The sequence below is a fragment of the Anas acuta genome, chromosome 14 (genome assembly GCF_963932015.1).
Source record: "Anas acuta chromosome 14, bAnaAcu1.1, whole genome shotgun sequence".
Lineage (NCBI taxonomy): Eukaryota > Metazoa > Chordata > Aves > Anseriformes > Anatidae > Anas > Anas acuta.
The window spans coordinates 14,929,995-14,950,051 of record NC_088992.1 but is presented as its reverse complement, the minus strand read 5'-3'; the positions used below and the strand labels follow the sequence as shown (position 1 = coordinate 14,950,051).

Here is a 20,057-nt window from a genome sequence, read left to right as displayed (position 1 = left end):
TATTTATTTCAGATTCTGAGTGGGAAAAGGGAGAGGAAAGTATGTTAGGTGTTCTTACCAGTAAGTTACTTGGCCCAAATTTTGCTGCTGCTTAAAGGTTTGCAGCAGTGAGGCAGCTTTGGGGATAATGGATGGACATATCCTGGGGCATAGATTTCCACTAGATCTGTGGAGAACTGAAATAGGGAAAATCCTCTGTGGTCTGGAACCTGCAAACTGGGTTCTACCATGTGTAATCATGCACTATCAGGTCTTCAAGGATAGTTCATCAGTGCTATTGCGTATCTGCGTAGATCACCTGAATAGATATACATAGGTCTTTTGATAGAATAGCAGCTACTCCTAAACTGTTACGATATGGCCTATATTCATAGAATCATAGAATAGAATCATAGAATATCCCGAGTTGGAAGGGACCCACAAGGATCATCGTGTCCAACTCCTGGCACCGCACAGGTCTACCCAAAATTTCAGACCACGTGCCTAAGTGCACAGTCCAAATGCTTCTTAAACTCTGACAGGCTTGGTACAGTGACTACTTCACTGGGGAGCCTGTTCCAGTGTGTGACCACCCTCTCAGTGAAGAACCTCTTCCTGATATCCAACCTGAACCTCCCCTGTCGCAGCTTGACACCATTCCCTCGGGTCCTATCACTGGTCACTAAAGAGAATAGATTGGCGCCTACCACTCCACTCCCCCTCATGAGGAAACTGTAGACCACAATGAGGTCTCCCCTCAGCCTCCTCTTTTCCAGGCTGAACAAACCAAGCCACCTCAGCCACTCCTCATGTGTCTTCCCCTCTAGGCTTTCTTAAAAGGTTTTTGTGTTTTTGTTTTGTTTGTTTGTTTTTGGTTACCAAGCAATTTAAAGCTGATATTCTGCATCTTAAAATAGAAACATATATATTCAAATAGAAATAGTCTGGGGTGACATTTTCTACTGAGCTAGAGTTTAAGCACTACTTTCTTATTAACTTTTTTTTTTTTAATTAAAATAATTTGCATACAGAATATGTCTTATGATAGCCTTAAGGATGATGGTATAGTTTTGTACAAAGATTTACAAGTTCATGATTAAATACTGAGTATGATTAAAAAAAAAAAAAAAAAAAAAGACAACTGAATCTTAAAACTGAATTACTGTAATAAATAAGCAATTAGCTATAGAAAAGTTACCAGACAGCCTTTAATTTCTCTTGGATCACCTGCTCTGGAAGGGACATGTAGAAAACCATAAGCTTTTCTTAAAATCAGTTCAAAGCATTTATCAGGTACCTAAAAATTTATAATCCTAATGTGACTTTGGGTTAAATCATTTCAGGTACAATCAAGGTCACTTGGATGCTGTAACTGGCTACTTCCTATCTGAATATGTGGTTTCTGATTTGTTTATATTAATTCTTAAAACAGAACATCAAGTTAATAGAATGGTTAATTATTTAAAACAGAACAACAAAAACAACACGTTTATCACCCTTTTGTCTGTACACCACCGTTACAAATATTATCAATATACAGTGTCACTGTTTATCCTCTTTCTTTGCATGAGATTTTTCAAATGTTTATGCAATTACAGTATCAAACTGATCATATGAGATCTTCATTATGGCTCCAGCTCATCAAGCTACTTGAAGGAGACATCTGAAGATCAGCATGTGTCCAAGTGCTGCCTTTTGAACTGGAGCCTTAAGCCAGTCCAAGAACCTCCCTTTACTCCCTCTTCCCTATGTCCACTCAGAGCAATTCAATGACAACGTTGAGTTGGGAAGAACCGTGTGGCTTTATCCACCTCCCTCTCCTAAGGGAAAGGGTAAACATAAAGTGATGAGTGAAGCTGAACTCTGCCTGTGGACCTAGGGACCTTGTGCCTGAGCTAGACCTTTGGGTCTACTGTGTAAGTGAGAATGAAAGACAGATTTGCACATGAAATCAAAATATACCAGTAAGCAAAATTAATTTTCTGAACTTCAACAGTGTTCAAACATCATTTTATATATTCTGAATGGGAGTGAAAACTCAATATTTATCAGAAAAGCCACAAATGGAATAATAGTTTCAGATTTGTGTGTTCTGTTTTGTTTTGCTTTGTTTTGTTTTTAGGGCCCAGATACTGCAAGGAACGAAGGACATTTAGGTTTCCAGTTGCATAAAGCTCTGTTTGGCATAACTGGATGCATCATTCAAATGTGAGGACAACTCTAAGTTTTGTCCCTGACAAAATCAGTCTTCAGTTTTAATTTTCCATCCTCCACAAGATTTAATGCCCCAATACACTTAAATAGACACTTGACATAGTTTCCTCATCCAGGCCAGTCAAGATCACTTTGTGCAGGAGTCTTCAGTATCTCTGGCAGACATAGAAAAAGCTTGGTGGTGACCACAGATGAGAATGGGAGTCATTACTATGGTAAAAGGACTGTGGAGTTGGTTAAGATCCCTCAAAAAATCCATGTGTGACCTATACAGGAGCAGAGAATCCCATGCAGACTTACTGTCCATTCAAATTTTCTCCCTGCAAAACAATAGCCAGAATAAAATCTGGCTAAACCAACATAATTGTCTGGATGCATCACATACACATGTGCCTGTACATGTATATTTAAATGCATATATATATTTAGCAGAGTTTTAAACAAAGAGTTCAGGCCTTTTAATGGAGAGTTCTAAAGATTTTATGAAGTATTTTAATTTTCAAAATAATATTTACATTCTTTTTGGTATTTAAAAATAAGACAGAAGCCTGTAACGTGACTGATGAAGTTTAATGTTTAAAATAACAATTCTTTAAATAATAAGAAAAAATAGTGGAGTTTATTAGTTTCTGAAAATGGCCCATCATACTTTGTTTGTAATGACAATTGTTATCTACCTAGACACTGAAAGATTCCTTTAAACGTCACAGAATCATCCCCAAGTAATGGCACAGTTACATTCAGAACTTGATCAGTAGAGTTGTTCACATGTATCTATTTTGTAAAACCACATACTCAGCTCAGGAGGTCTGCATCAATATATGCTGTGGTTTGCAAACCTTGTACAGTTGCAAGTGCTGTTGTATTCTCAGTACATGTAGGTCAGCATAACACTGGTAAAGTTACCGGAGATTGATCTCTCTTTTATACGTGCTGTTTATTTATACCTCTACCCAAGCTGTAAGTTCAACACTTGCTATTTATATTGAGACATTTCTGCAGAATTTGCTTGGATTTCAGCACTGCCATTAAGTAGATCAGGTTCTGGAATTAAAATATGCTCATTTGCATTTCAGGTTGTATAAAAACTTTTCCTACTAGATGATTTTTCCATTATGGTTTAAACGTAAGGAGTGAATGTTGTCTAGAAGTCAATAGGAAGCACTTTCCATTTTGGTGAGAATAATAAGGAGGTTCTGAAGTAATTAAATTAATGTTCTGAAGTACTGAAATGAATTAAAAGAAATAACCAGATCTTCTACACACCAATTTTATTTGTTTATTTGTTTGTTTCTTTCTCTTAAATGACAACCATTTCTTTTCCCTGTTGAAGCTCTAAATTCTTGTTTTAAACAGTGGCATACATGGAGGATCACATATCAAAGTATCCTTTCTCCATGTACATTCACAATGTTCTAGTGAATTGTTTCCCTGTTGGTAAGTGTGGAAAAAGCTGAGAACAAGTGTATTCAGATTTATTACTTTACTTATTCATTCATTTTTTCAGGTTGTGAACTGAGCTTCACTGCTCTTCTAAAGCTCTTGGTTTCAGGTTCTCTTCTTGTTGAGAAACCCAAAAGATCTGACTAGAAAGGCTGTTGGCTTTCTGCTAGAGTGTTACATAGTATGAGGACTGTGAAAATAGAATTTGCGGAGCACTTTTGATATATCAGTGATTAGAAAAGGAGCTATGAGCAACTCCATATTATTAAAATTTAACTATTCATCCGTGACATTAAAATATCTCACATCCTTGTAAGACATGCATTGACCACTTTAGACTTATGAATTTGAAAGGACATCACCAAAAGTTGTCGAAATTAGAAGCTAGAACAAGGAGAACACAAGGAAATTTTGTCAAAGGACTGTGAAAGAGGGGGAAATTATCAGGGAATTACACGCAATGTATTTTACAGTATAGTGATGGGAGTTTTCCCACAGACAATCTGGTTTAACTCTGTTCCCTCAGTCTCGCCAGCCATAGTTAAATATTGCTGAGTTGACAGTTAGTTCAGAAACGCCAAAACATCTGGGCATCTTTTTTATAACATCAGGGCTCACTTACTAGCACATCATGCCCCACCAGTCCCTATTATCAGGAAATTAATTCTGTGAAAACATAGATACCATCTTAAGAAACACATCATGTTGGAGGCTTTCAAGTTCAAGTCCTTGCATATCTGATCTGAACAGAGGTAACTTTTTGCTGTCAGATCTGGCAACCAGCTTAACTGTGAGCACATGAATGTGACAGACCACATTGGTTTTCAAATTATTTCAGTATTTTTAGCTTCACCAAAACATTTTACACAAGCTGTCATGCATCAGAAAAAAGTGAAGTAGGCTGTGCCTCCCCTAGCAAGATTAAAATATGCAGAGAGGGGAGGGAGTCTGGGAAATAAGCAAAGCACGAATAGCCATTTTGGAACGACTTTGGTTTCTTTTCTCTTTGTTTAGAACACCATGAAGAGCTCCATGTTAGGACGAGCTCATTGTTAGGAACCTTCTAATTTCCAGATTAAATATGTGCTTGAGAACTCACAGCAAAATAATGTCCTTCATCCATCATGAAATACTAAAAGTTAGTATCTCTGTTACTTGGTATTGACTTAATGGTACTATTGTTCTTTAGTAACTTCTATGAAATTGTGAAAGCTATTGAGATGAGTTCAAAACTTTTTCAAGGCCTAACTCACAGGAGCAAAGGAAAACTATATAACACTAAATTAAATGTTCTAGTCTGATTTATTTTTAATGTCTACCTAAAAGGAAAAAGGACGTGATAAAAAATACTTTAACTCCTCAGATCTTGTGTACATATCTGACTTTTTTATTTTTCTTTGATTGAGAGTCAACAGTTAAGCAGTGAACAGTTAAATCATACTTTCAAGGTAAAACTCAAAAAAAAAAAAATGATTCTGTGTAACTGCTATCAAAAAAAAAAAAATTCATGGATGAGTTCTTTTGAACATCCCACAGACAATTTTTTTATATTGTTTCATTGCACTTGAGCTATCATGACAACACTCCTTTATTTTTATGTTGGAACATTCTTCTTTTTCTCCTCATACAGTATGTTTACAAGGCTCTAACTAATCACTTCAAATCACTTTCCTGATGTTTGCTATGTGTTTTCACTGCACATCAGTTAAGATGGTTTTTAATGTTAAATGGTAGTTTTACTTACGGCACTCTGAGTTTGGGAAATTTCTGAATATCATTTTCAGACATGTTCTGCAAAGGAAACATATGGTATATATCAGAAACTTGTCCACAGAATACCCTGTGACTTAGAGAAGCTAGCATATTCAAAAATGCGGCATGAATTTTCAACTGATATATAAATAAAGTACATAGGAAAGTAATGCAAGATAACAGTCTGCCAACCCAACAGCTCACTATTAAGTAAAATGTAAATAAGAGAAGTGAATTCATTTTAATCAAAAATCCCCTCTATATTTTTTCTTAGTTTTGCTGGATATTGGTTTTTATTTTATGTTGCTATCACTTGTATCAAACTAGATAGGAGTTCAATAAGCACCACATTTATTTGTTCGCACACAAATGACTTCAATAAACTAATTCATCACATATCTAGTAAGAAGTGTTTCTGTATCTAGAATGTTTTAAAGGTAGCTGGAAAAAAAGAAGAAAAGAAAAAAAGATATTCCTAATGAGAAGTAATATCTTAAAACAGTGCTTATCAGATGAGCTGTTCTGTTAGGATCAATCTCAAATTAAGGGGACTGTCCAAAGTTAAAAATCAAGTAATTTGCTCTTCTGATTTGGGTTCTGATCCAGTCCTTTATGGGTGTTCCGTGGTAACACTGACTCACAGGCCAGGTTAAAATCCATCCTTTCTTTGCTTCTGAAAAGAACTGGAACTAAAACATTCCTCGGCATAGCACGTTTCAAAGGCTTCAAACACTTGTAGTTTGAAAGCAACATGCAGGTAAACTGACCTTTAGAAAAAAACAGTTTCTGATAGGGAAGGCAGACTTGTAACATAGATTCTGATTTTAGGCTCTTTTGCTTCACATCTTTTTAGTATAGCTAAAATATGTTGAAATAATACAGAGAAATTTAAGTGACTTCATAAACTAGACATCGAATTTCTTCACATCTGCATGGTAAAATCAGACAAAATTGTGCATGACTGCAAAATTTGAGGGTAAAACTCTACATTTTAAAATTAAGCATGATTTGCTAGAGTAAATGAGAACTTTGAGCTATGAAGCTATCTGTAACATCACAGTGTATACAAAGTCACGTGCTGTAGTGGAGATAAAATCACATCGTAGTGGAGATGTAGCTGGAGGACTGCTTGGAATTAAGAGCAGCCTTAACAGCCTAACAAAGCTCACATACATTTTTTACCAAGTCTTTCTAAAAACTGTGGGGTGGTGGAGGGCATTCATCCTTCTGCCATAATGAAGCAATTAGATTGCAGGTTGTCGTGGTTCCGCTCAGGTCAGGTGGTAAACCCACTACACAGGTTACTCCTGACCTGAACTGATATGTGCCAAGTGCTGCCAGCTTTACCGATGCTCCTGCAGAGAGAGTTGGCCCCTCTCTTCTTTCATCATGTTGTGCCACTCCAAGCGTAGGACAGATCAGTGCACTATGAAAATTTTTGAGGAAGTGTTTTGCTTAATTAATGAAAAGCTTTGCAAACCCTCTTTGGAACATGGATGATAGACTGCTTCTTTCTCTCTTTCTTACTGCAGGCAATAAGTGGTTTCTAATTACACATTGGTTTACAATGCTATCTGCACTTCACAGGACACAACAAATCCTAGCTGTGCTTTCCAGAACTATTTTGCCTCTGGGTGTATTCACAGGAGTAAAACACAGGAAAAACGTACTCCCTTTATGGAAATGTCCTGCAGGATTTACTGAAGCACCTTCATTTTTCTGAAGACTTTTTAAGTTTCTCTCTGGAACTCTTTTCTGGCAATAAACCTGACAAATGTTGTGGGGTAAAAATCTCATAAAGGGCCACGTTGCCCTTCTAAATCTTAGAGAATTTTATTAAAGTGAGTTATGTGGAATCCCTGTGGTTTTATTCCTACTACATCTCAACTGGAATTTTCTTGTGGTAACCAGTAGATACTTAATAGAAAAACACCCCTTGAATCTACGAGGAGTTTCTGAAGAAATGCTGCAGTCTGAGCTATTTACTTACAGAAGCACCTTGGAAATAATACATAATTACAAAAACTACTTTAGGAACTGCACGATTCTTGTTATTTTTGACTCAGACTTCCAGTATTTCAGAATGTTTCTTGAGCAAGAACTCCCTTTCCAGTGCTAAAGCTAAGGAGAATCTCTTAGGGGTTGGTAGAATAAATCATTTGCCATACATCTGAATAATTCTGACTCCACCCAGTAGGAGGGAGGTGTAATATCCTGTTCCTACAAGAGGTGTTTGACATTTTTTATGTTGTATCTCAATGCAGTGTCAGAAAGGTCGATACGTTAGTACAAGAAAATAAAAAATAAGAAGGTTTTAAAATAAATCTGCATTGAATTCTTCACTATGACTACAGGTGATCAAAATGCCTACCTTTGGGGAAAATAGAATAAACAATATTTGGAAATAAAATAGAAATGAAGGAATGATAAAAAGCTGTTACACGTCTTCATGGATGTGTATTTAAGACCCGAAAAACAACAGCTATGTAAGTGGGAGTTGTCAGCTTTTCTAATGTTGGGCCAAGTCATTGGTACGGCCTGGACCAATGCTGATATAGACCCAGTGGGACTTTGCTTATTAGTTTTGATGTTCTTATAGTTCATTGATTATCCATATTGCTGCAGGAAAAAAAGAAGAAAAAGAAAAAGAATCTTGACTGTAGAGTCCGCATCTTCTTTAGTAGGAAAAGACAGTTGATACATGTGAGTTTTCTGCAGTTAGTATTTGAAAACAAACATTTCCTATAAAGGAAGAGATGAATTCAAGACAAGATTGTGGCTTTAAAATTTTCTTGTCTGTTTAAAATATGCTAAAGTACTTGCGTATTAAACAACGTGTTTGGGTTCCCAATGTTCCATATTTAATACAAAATGTCTGGCTGATTTTACCAAAGGTGTCTACTTCTCATATTTACACCTAAGCAAGCTAATTGTCAGTGCAAAGTAAGGAGGAGTCCCAACAATCATTTTATTCAAGGAATTTTACAACTCTACTTACCAAAAACCTTTGTCCACTTATGCTGTGCTTTCTCACAACTTTCTCACAGTCCTTATACTTTAACTGTCAATAAAAAGAAGATGATTATTGCACCCTTAATTATAAGAATGGATTATGGTACTTAGACATACAAATAGCTTTGAACAGATGCTTCAAGTTACCCTTTTGTATGCTACAGCCTATTATGTCTCGTCTGCCCTAGAAATCCCAGTAGCTAACAGTATACTTTTTACTCTTTATCAGTATAAAGCCAATAAAAAAAATCTGCAGCTCACGATCCTGCTTAGATTTAATTAATTTTTTTCAAAACTGTACTGTACTGTACAAATGGCTCGTTTTCTTCTGTAACTACTGTGTTTTTTTTTTTTTTTTGTTTTGTTTTGGACAAAGATCATTCAGTGGACTTGAGTATTTTCATCCCTTTAAGAACAGTCAGTTCTTCACATTGAAAAGCCACCTTGCAGTTTCCTGGTCCAAAGAAATATTTGGAAAATGCATAACAGTGGTACTGGCTAGGATGAACAGTTGTGGGAAAAAAAAAAAAAAAAAACAGGAAATGAAAAACTGTTGTGAAAAACACCAAAGCCTTAATATCTTGGAATCATGAAGCCCTGATCCCAGTCCCAGTCCCCATTATTGAAAAGCTGCTTCTTGTGGATTGAAACATTGCTTGCATTGCTTGTTAATTGTGCAAATTACCCATAATATTTGGAAAGCTTTTCTATGATATTATGTTTTATAGTAGCAGCTGGGGGAAGGACATGCATTTCAGAAGCTGATCACATACACAAGAAAGAAAAGCTCCTGATAATTAAGGATATATAAGATAAATAACTCCCTCCAGTAAACTGAGGGACACGAGGTGGGGGACAGGGGGATGGACATTATTAATAAGGCATGATTCTTAAATATTTCCAATGAAGGCCTTAAGGTTTTTTGTTTGTTTGTTTGTTTTTTTTTGGTTTTGTTTTTTTTTGTTTTCTTTTTTGAACAAAAAGTCTGCATGCAGTAGAGAGCAACTGGTACACTTGGTAGTACACTTCAGTGTGCTTGAAGCCTAATCTCTTTTTCTTAAAATAACTGATGAAAGACATTGTTTAGCTGTTAAATATAACCCCCAGGATATTACAAATTTGAACATCTTTGCTTTTGCACAAAAAAAAGTATTTAGAAATTATTTGAAGTTTTGTTTCTTTACTGTTCCGTTCCTAATTTGAATGCACGATTTACATTAACATCAGCTCTAAGTTAACACATCTAGAATCATAAATTAGATGTTATTACCATTAAGGATGAAAAATTCTTATTTGACAGAAACTGAGGCCTTCATACCAGGAATACATTGTAGTACTGATACATAAATCACTGACTTGTGCTAGCTAGCTTTTGCTAATACAAACATGTAAGCTGACAATGAATTGGCTAAAATTTTAGCATTGCCCTGTGTCATGACCAATCACTTCAGGTGAGAGAAATTTGAATATGATTGTCACCTTTGAAAACCATCCCTCAATTATCTCAGATTAATTAGAAAAAAAATGCTTATTCCTCTTGGACTTGAACTTGGACTTTAACACAAGGCTGCAAACCAAGTATATTTGGACGAAAATAAAGCATTCCTAACATTAGATCCTTCAATTATATGTGTAAGGGAAGTTGTTTGGGTTAATTTCGGGAGAAGGATCTGGTCACTTATAGCAGTAGTCCAGAGCTGGCTGACACCACTGTCTGACACAGACTTGCTCAACAATTTTAAGCAGCTCTATTTGCCCTGACTCACCTCTCCAAAAGCAGAATGCCAACGTTAACGTTATCTCTGTCTTGGGTGGGGGGGGGGAGGATGGACACAACACAGGACCGGATCAGTAGAGGGGAGGTACTCAGAAATTATCAGCTCTTTCAGGAAGCCATTTCCCTTGTTGAGTCTCTTGGAAATGGTGTCCCAAACCACCATGCACCAGTGTCATAATCTTTTTCTTACTTGTCTGAAGCTGACTATTGATAATGATCGCATCTGCTCATCTCCAGTTCTGTTTCACTTCACTGTGCCACCAAGCCCTGCACCCTAGCAGTAGAGGTTTGCAGGTAGTTGGCAGTTTCACTTCTCTGGAGATTTTGTAGACATGGACTTTGCTTTTTATCTGCTTGTCTTTATTAGCTAGTTTTGCAATCTAGTTTCAAACTTGCCTCAACTCCTCAAAAAAAAAAAAAAAATACATGAAAAGTTCTGAAACAAAGAATGATTTCAAAATCAAGCCCCAAACTGCTCCAGCTTTTTACAAGACTGGTCTGACAGAACACTTGAAAATGAACCAGGTATGCTCCTATGGCTTGAAAATGTTCCCTAGGTTGAACATTTTCAAGCAATGTTTCCTACTGCTTGATTTTTTTCCGTTTGCTCAATCTGAATGTTAGATTATCTCAGGTGAACTGAAAAATGAGGAATTTGCAGAGAAAACATAGAAATGAAATTTCATTAAAAATGACTCAGTTACACATTCTTGGGCAATTATAAACGTGTCAGCATCGCTGTGCAGAGGTTATACATCAGCAGGGAATTGCTGTATCGTCTTGCAAACTATTTCATCAGTGAGGAAAATTCTCAACATTGTAAAATGAAGTTTATAGATGGTCACCAGTGAAAGAGATTTCAAAATAACCAGTAGTTCCTAGCTAGTCACACAAAATAACTTTGGAAAAAGTAATAGTGACAGGACGAAAGTGATGGCTAATAATCTTGAGCCAAGAGCTTTGTCCAGGAAGTTTTAGAGCAGGGAAGGCAAAAGGTTTTTCAACCAAGCCTAAAAAAATTAGAAGCACATTTATCTACCACTGTTATATTCCTGGATGGGTTCTCATGGTTGCCTTGATCAGCAAAGACATTCAGAAGATCATTTGAAAACAATGAGCAATTTGGAAAAAATCTCGTTTCTGAAAAATCAGTGAAGACAACCTAGGAAGCTTGTAGTTTTTATACAATAATGTTTTTCACTGCTCTTAGTAGATGTTATATCAGCAATTGTTGTAGTAAAGTGTATGTTATCACTGAAAAGACACCATTTTCTCTAATACCCAATTTAAAATATACTTTCAAGATTCATCTGCAAGTTTCACCCACCCAGCTTTTTAACTGTCAGTGGTTTTGCTTTTATTTTTGCATCAAGTTTGCCCAACATAAGCCCTGTCAATTTTGAACAAACACTGTCACAGTAGTTTGTCCCCCATTATACACAGATGAAACACAGTTAAACTTACCGTCTTAAAATATTCTGCTAATTCATCTGGGTTCCACGTAGCCACCTCTGAACGGTAGGGAATGTTTCGTGGATCCATGGTAAATTTGCTCCTCCGGGCAGTTAGAGAATGCTCATGCCAGTGCTATCGATGAAGCAGCCATATATTCCGTGTGGGTGACCACCTCCAGCAAGCTGAGTAAGTCCTTGCCTAATATCCAACTCTTTCCAAGTTCTGTTTTTAATTTTTCTTCTTCTTATTTTTTTTTAATTTCAGAACAACGTTGCTAGCACATCCAAGAGAGATACTGCTTCCTCTAGTACAAAATGGTCTCTTCTCAGAAAAGTTGTCAGCTAGACAGCCTTACCACTTCCTTTGTCTGAATATAAATAAGTAAATAAGGAAGCGCAGCAACACGTTGAAAATGCTTTGCCTCCTACATATAAGTAAGCTCCCACAGACCCTATTTGCTTGTAATTGCATACATAAATATTTGCATATTTACACACTCTATACAGTATAAAAATGTTGGCAAAATAGCTGCACAGATCGTCACTGCTTCTATGCAAGCCTAGCCCTGGCAAGACCCCCAAAACAAGGAAATGTTCACTTACTTCTTCAATGTATCTCAGTACCTGAAGTGTTCCGTTGGCTTTCTCTGATTTGTACAACCATAAAAGGTTATTGTTGGAGTTGACCATGAATTGGAAATGGAATTAGAGTCAGCATTTTTCAGTCCCTCAGATTTGGGATGATTATTTCTAATTGAAACTAAAGATTGGACAAAATTAGATGAAAAATTATTATATTGTCATCATTTCTCCCTCCAGCTCTGTTTTTCAGATACCTCTGATGAGTACTTTGTGTCTGAAAAAGAATCCACATAACTGTAATCACCAGAGGGACATTATATACACTGAATGTGTAGCCAATTCATGTATTATCTATTCAGTAAGTTGGTGAGACTTCACTTAGCAATTCCCAATGTACCCGTTTGTTTGAGGTGGTACTTTTTGTTTGTTTGTTTGTTTAAAAAAAAAGCAGCCTGTCCATTCTCCGTTTTCTTGCTGTGGAGCTTCCTACCAATGTTGTGCTGCTGTGAATGCTTGGGATCACTATTCACAGCTGCTCCAGTAGACTGGACAAAAGATGGTGTTTAGTGAACTTTCTGTATCGGAAAGAATATGTTTATAGTTCTGAAGTTCAGAAGCACTGGAAAGAGAAATTTCTCTTTCTAATGAAATTATGATTCCTGCTATTTCTAGTCCTTCTAATATTGCATCCAAAATTTTCAAGTTCGTTACATACAGCTTCAAGTCTCTACAGTATAAGTGTGTTTTTTTTTCGTTTGAAATTCATAGTCTGCTTTAAAGTAGCTTGCCTTTTTCAGGACAATTATTTTGGGAAATTATGGAAGCAAGTTATTCAAAATTCTCCACAAGTAAACCACTGCAACAGCTGTTCTAAATGGCGTAGTATTTATCAAATACATGATATAGCTGTGTTCTGTTGATTCTTACTTTAGTAACTGACCATTATAAATCATCTGAGGCATATGCATACATTGTCACAGAAATATCATCATCGCATCATTTTAAATCTAGATCTGGGGAAGAAATAGGATTAAATTAACATGTGACAAAAGATCTGCAAACTAAAAGTAGTTTTGATGGTGTATCTTCAACAGTTGTAAAGATAAGATTAAATAGTGTACATCTCGGACTCTGTATCACACACCATGTCTTTTAACAGAGAAACAAGTTTCTTTTACTGCAGAGACAAGAAGAAGACAGTGTTACAATTTCTAACCATTCATTCTATTACAGCTTTTTGTTATCTTCCATGTGGTTCTGGAATCCAATTTCCATCCCAAATCCAGCATAATAGCTAATATCAACTATGTTATACCTTATTTGTACTATTATAAAACTAACTAGCCCGGTCAAAATTTATTTCATGTTGTTGAAGAAACACAGCACCATTTATTCCGATGCTGAGAGAAGAGAAAATCAGTTGTCTTTACTAGGACTAGGAGTTGGTCAAACTCCTAGTTTAGAGAGCCACATTTATCTCATCATTGTTATTTTGCTCGGATCCCTTGTATGTCGTTGTACATACATTGTGCATACATATTTCATGCATTTTGCAAAACCCAACTGTACACGTAACTGAGCTTTCTCTTTGTCTAGAACTTCTTTTTGTAATGTGATAAAAACATAGGATGTGGTGGCCATGTCAGGCTTGCTGAGGAAACATAACTTTGAATTTTCTGCATTTGAATTTTCAGATATATTGCTAGATTACTGTAACAATTTTAAATTGTATTTCCAACTTGTATGTATTTGAACATTTCAATGGAAAATGTTGCCCAACTCCCAAATAAGCGTGGGTAAGTCACAGCCCCCTATCCCAACCAAGAGCCTGAAAGTTGTTGTTTTAAAGGATGCTCTTAATTGCCTTTCTCTTCGGCCCAGAAATTCAACGTAGCAAATCCCACATTTCACAAAGTGAAATCTTGATCCTGGAAAAAAAATACTTCAATTCCTCACTCTTTCGATTCTTCCTGTATTTACTTTTCTACTATTTCTCCACTTGTTTATTATTTCTCTTTCTCTCCTCAGAGTCACAGCTGTTATCTTTAGAATTGGGACTTTCTAAGAGTGTCCCTGTTGCCTCCATTGTCCTCTGCACAGAGGGAGGCAATTCCAAAACTGGTGGCCACTAAGAGAGGAAACTGAAAGAAAATGTTGAATGTCCACATTTGTAGAAGTGCACATGCTAGAATCTCTAGTCAGATCTGGGTAGGAGTGCAAGGGAGGATGTCAGGGAAGCAGCCACATCTGATTTTTATAGAGGTAGACAGAATGACTGCAAAGACAGCATAAGGGTTGTTGAGCATATAACCAAGAGGCAAGGCCACAGAGAGCTCCTAGGAAAGTATCTCATGTTTTACAGGCTACACGCAGAAATTTGATTGATAACTAACTACATTTCAGAGGTGACGATCTTCACTGTCTGCTGGAAATGATCACGTTTGAATCTTAGTCATTAAATCTTATATTGCAAGAGAAGACAGAAATGAAAACACAATTAAGTGGTAGCAAAAGATACATCTGTCCCATAATTTGTATACTTTGTTGTATGTTTCAGATGGCAATCTTACATGAAATGGATTTTAAGCTCTTAGATTTTCAAATGTTGAGAAACACTGTTGTTACAGCTGTTATCAGGTGCATACCTATTCCATTTTGACCTTTTTTCACTCTTTTTAAAGAATAAGGTCTTTTATAGTTAACGCCTGCGGTGACACAACCTTCACATAAAAAAACGTACCTCTTCAAATAAGAGCTGTCAATGGAACACTTCTTTCAGATGTAGCGATAGTCTGGTAACTTACATCTGAAAATGTGAGAATCTAACCATTGCAGGCAGCGCAGGAGGGAAATTTACACTGCCCACATTCTGCTGCCTTCAAAGAGCTTAAATATTTTCCATTTCTCTCATCTCTGGTGGTGTTCTGTCCCACAGCAGCTTGCTTTAAGTGGAATCAAGGGCTTACTTTGAACAGTTTTCAAAATGGTTTATTTTTCTAGAAAAACTCAGTTTACTTGTCAATCTTCCTAGCATCAAGCAAAATAAAATTTTTCATCAAGCAAAATTTCATATGGATTTGGTCCTCATGTTCCCAAAGCAAAGTGGATTTTATAACATTTTGCTTTTGTCCTGTCCAATCTTGATTTTAAAAGTATACTTTCTTGAAAAAAAAAAAAAAAAAAAAAAAAAGCTTTTCTGTAAGCTACATTCTTTTATCCTAAGAATATTTACCATTTCCAGCCTAAATTTCCTCTTTAACGTTGCAAAATCATACACCCAGGCTGGCTTTGGTTTTATACCCTTTAAAAATCACCACTGTACATGTATTGTTATATATTCCCTGCTGTCTTTAATGATCACTGAGTTGCACTTTTTACTCCTCAAATCTCCATTATTTCCTTAAATATTAGAGTCAAGTTTTAACCTTGAGTTCCCTCTATCTGTGCATTAATAGGAGACCCACCCCGAGTCTTTCCAAATTAGCAAAACCCGTCTCTTTTGTAGGAATGGAATGATGAGCCTTCCTCCCCACCTAGTGGCTAAGTCTCAGACCAACACAAAACACGAGTAAGTAGTGACTGCAGTTCTCAAGCACAATGAACTGCTGGCACCGTACAAATGTGATCTTTGCGTTATAAATATGACACCTCAGTGGGGATGGCAGTCTAGGGGCATACTAACCCACCTGCTTGCATCGAAAGTGTAAGGCTTGAATAAAACTATGTCTGAGATTGCCAGTGAATTGTGTTAATTTGAGTAGGTGGAAATTTACATTCAGGCAATTTAGAAATTGCCTGAAATCCTAAAATACAACCACTAGAGTGCAGCTAAACTCTATTCAGAAAACAGAAAGATACATACAAATGCATACTAAGGTACTGGGAAAAAAAAAAAAAAAAGTAATTAGTGATATGGCAGCAATAATTCTGTGTTTTGTTTCATTTTGTTTTGTTTTGTTTTGTTTTCCAGGTAAATATTGTGTTCCACTATGTTACGGTCATAAGTGGCATAATGTGTCTAATTAAAAAAAAAAAAAAAGATGCAGAGGACAACAACAGACCTTAGGAAATATCTATTGAAAAAAAAAAAAAAAGATGGAAAAAAAAAATCTTTTACTTAGTCTGGGAAAGGAAAGTTAGATAAAAGGGGAGGAAAAGGGGGCAAACATAGGGACTTTGGGCAATAGCAATCAGCTGTCCTCATGACCTTTGGATGTGAAAGGTTCTGCTAACAAGAAAACCATCTGCAAGCTTGAAAAGTAGGTGTTCTAGATTGAAGAGCTCTCCTGCGCTGTGTTTGGACTGTACAATACAATTCATAAACTGCCCAACAACACCAGCTGTACTGGGACTCAGAAGAAAATTAAGTGGGTCAATAGAATAAATGGAAATGAGTTTAGCAATGTGTCTTTTGGGTACAGACCTGTACCAGCAAACAAACAGGTTTTCTAATTGAAGATGCAGGTTTGACATTGACATTGGAGTTACTTGCCCACGTGCCCCTGAAGAGCTGAGAAGAGCTGAAGCAAAGTGGAAGGTGCTGTGACATGAGCAGCAGTGTACAGAAGATGTTGCAGTGGCCACCAGTGAAATGGCAAATGAAAAGTGTCCAACTCAGAATGGTGGAAAAATGAGTTCCTAAAGCATGCCTTATAGGATGATAGGGTTTTTTTTTTGTTTGTTTGTTTGTTTTTTTTTTTTAATTTATGGCTTTGAGAAGAATTTCCAGCAGTGCAAATGCAATGGAAACAATGGAAAAGACCTGTACAAACCACGGCAAGGGTTTGTCTGCGGTACTCACATTTGTCTGGGACTGGAAATCTGTATCCAGGGGTTATCCTTAGGTGGCGCCGAAGCCCGAGATATTCACATTCAGCGCTTGTGTAGGAGACTCTTCCATCCTTCCTCCTTTCCTTTCCTTCTTCCTTTTTCTTTTTTTCTTTTTTTTTTTCTTTCTTTTTCTTTTTCTTTTCTTTTTCTTTCTTCTTCTTCTTCTTTCTTTTTATTACATGCTTGTTTTCAAAAATAGAAAAAACCTTTTCTGTCAATGATGACTGTACAGTATAAAAAAATAATTTTATTTTCTCAAAGACTTTTTAAAATATATTTAAATTTATCCAATTATTCTAACAGCTAAATATATGATGATTAACTCAGCCTATTTGGTATTTATATAAGATAAACTATTGACAGCAATAGAGATTATTGGCTCCAGACAAGAAGTTATTTTCTTGCCCTAAACAAAGCTAACTTTACAGAACATGCAGAGTTTCCACTGTTTTCAGCTCAGCTCAGCTCAATTTAGTATTGAATCCCAGCCATTGTACCCATCACAGGAAAGGCTTGACAACCCAATTAAGAAGCAAAGAACTGCAGTTAAATTCAGTCAAAATCTGAAGTGAATGTTGCAATTGCAGAACATCCTGTCCATACACAGACTCAAAACTGTATTCCAATCCTGGAATATGTAAAATCCTATAAATATTGAAGCAGCTCACTGAAGTAGTGATTTTGTAATGCTGAAAAAAGAAAAAAAGATTCATGTGCTGATATGCTGGTATGTGTTTATTTCAGACTGTTATGGGAACATTTTTGTGAAACCTAAAAGTTTCCTGAAAGTTGATTTCATACCTGTACTTGTGAGACCATTTTGATGAAAATGATATTTCAGCTTCTTGGTTATCTGCAATGCAATGGGGCTATTCAGACATTCCTTCACCCCTGCAGTGTCCTGAGCAGACAGAGCAATAAGCTGGGACTCACAAGAGATGTGTATCATTCTGATCTTTGCTGCACACATTTTTTCCTTGCAAGGCTGAGAAGACACCATTCCATGGATGCCAGAACATTTCTTCCTCTACAGATTTCCTGAAGGCTTTTGAACCAGTTTAGATGCATCTAGACCAGCATGGTCTGGAGGCACAGATGCCTAGGAGAAACAAAGAGCTGCTGCTAACCAATATAGTCTTGTGTATAATTTTGGGTTTAGTGTTACTTTCGTTTTCAGTATTAATATTCATTTCTATGAGTGGCTCAGACTTTCCAAACAGCTGAATTCTTGAACACCCCTTGCTTTTCAGCTTTTGAGTGTCATCTTATATTCAAAATAAGGTATGTTCAAAATAAGAGATTTTTTTCCTGATGAATCATCTTGCATGTATTCTAATCTGTACTCATGCATATGTTACTACGAATTGATTAGAAGCTGTCCTTTTTAATCCTCTGGCTCATATGATGGAGAATCAGCACAGATCAAAAGTAATTATTTGGGGCAATCCTGATCAGTTAGGTCTCTCATCCCAAATACAGGATAAAGAAACAGCAATGCTTCTTTCGGATCTCACCTTGCTGCTTTTTGGTGCAAGGCAAATAGATACTGTCACTGGGGTCAGGGCTGTCCATTGCCCAGACCAGCATAGGGATGGGATTTGGGTTTCTTTCACTGAAACTTTGGGGCTACATTGAAGTAAAGCTCTAAACCTCAGAAGAAAGACCCATGACTGCTGAACTTTCACACACCCTTCAGGACAGCATTAGCTGGTGCTACAGCTGCAAGACATGGTCCACTCCCAGGCCTCTGGGTTCCGTATTTGTGCTGCTTCTGTTTTTGCTGGCATAAGCATTGTTGCAACCTCATGTGGAAGTAGGATCAAGGATTCGGTTGTGTCAGCTAATCTAACAAAAATAGTCATTAAATGGTTAGTTTCAGACTGTAGCTCTTCCCTGATATGGCTTTGCTGTACGGCTATGCAACTCATGCCTGCACAGAGTAGGAGGGGTAGCATAGCAGGAAAAATGCTTGGTGTGGATCTTTGGGTTGTCTGGGCTGAAACTTTAGGCAGTAATGCCAGTTCAAACTGTACATTAAATTACAACATAAGTAAAGCATATCATCCAGAAAAAAATAATAATAATAAAAAAAAAAAATTGAAAACTTCTTCATTTTAATTGTATAGTTAATCTCATTTCACTATCTTCATCTGGCTGATGGGGCAAGCTCTATTTATTGTGTAGGGCTTAAAATTACAGAATTAAAATCCTGTTTTCCATAGAAAGTTGAGCACTTATTTGGGTGTGTTTTACTATTTCACTGTTAGCCTTTGTTTAACACTGTTAGTTTAACAGGTTGCAGAATTTAGACTTTAGTTTCAGGTAGTTTTATCATAAATGACTTATAAATAATATGATCTGTGAAAGTGAAAGAGAGCTGAAGGCAGACACCAAAGTGTTTGAACTGTCTGCTACTTTAACAGTAAGTGCTGAAAGTTTCATACAACTGTCTATTTTTAACTATTCAACAAGCTCCCGTGTGTTTCTCATTCCATATCACTTTTAAGTTATTCAGGTTCAGTAGAGAATATTCTACTCAGTAGAGAATATTCTGCATGACTGCTGGAACTGGCTCTATGATACTAAGCCTATGAAATATTAGAACTGCTCGTTATTATACATATATTTGTTATTATCGTTGTTGTTGTTTGCTATAGAAAGGCAATTTGTCACTGATCTTAGATTACGTGAACAGATTTGCTTTCTTAGTGTCCATATTGCCATCCTACTGGGTATTCTGCTCACCAAAATGGACTGTGATTAAGTTCTTGTGATTCTAAAAGTCTCATATTTATTTCTGGCCTACGTGCTCTTCCCTTGCAGGAGTTCAGACGCAAGAAGCTGTTTTGTCTTCAGTGGTAGCAGCTCTTCATCCTAAGCCCTTCTTACTGGTTATATCATAGAGGTTTGATTGTCTTCTGCTTTCACTCTGTGCTACTGTATTCAGACTGTCCACTAGCACAAAAGTTAAAGAGAAAGCAAACAAACCCCATGTGCTTGCAGTCTTCTGTACA

The 20,057-nt window shown here is 36.6% G+C and overlaps 1 protein-coding gene and 1 long non-coding RNA gene across 2 annotated transcripts in view; one reads left to right on the top strand and one right to left on the bottom strand.

Annotated features, from left to right (window-relative positions):
* Positions 1 to 12,131, bottom strand: part of LCP2 (lymphocyte cytosolic protein 2) — a 33,344-nt gene extending 21,213 nt beyond the window's left edge. Inside the window, exons 1-3 of the mRNA XM_068697945.1 lie at positions 11,642 to 12,131; positions 8,387 to 8,449; positions 5,381 to 5,427 (exon numbers count right to left, since the gene is read on the bottom strand). Coding sequence (XP_068554046.1) covers positions 5,381 to 5,427; positions 8,387 to 8,449; positions 11,642 to 11,719 — 188 coding nt within the window. The 5' untranslated portion in view covers positions 11,720 to 12,131. The remainder of the gene's footprint in view (positions 1 to 5,380; positions 5,428 to 8,386; positions 8,450 to 11,641) is intronic.
* The window catches only part of LOC137864120 (uncharacterized), a 39,729-nt gene extending 19,673 nt beyond the window's left edge, over positions 1 to 20,056 (top strand). Inside the window, exons 2-3 of the long non-coding RNA XR_011101322.1 lie at positions 15,719 to 15,781; positions 16,184 to 20,056. This is a non-coding gene — a long non-coding RNA (uncharacterized lncRNA). The remainder of the gene's footprint in view (positions 1 to 15,718; positions 15,782 to 16,183) is intronic.
* The last annotated feature ends 1 nt before the right edge of the window (position 20,057 follows it).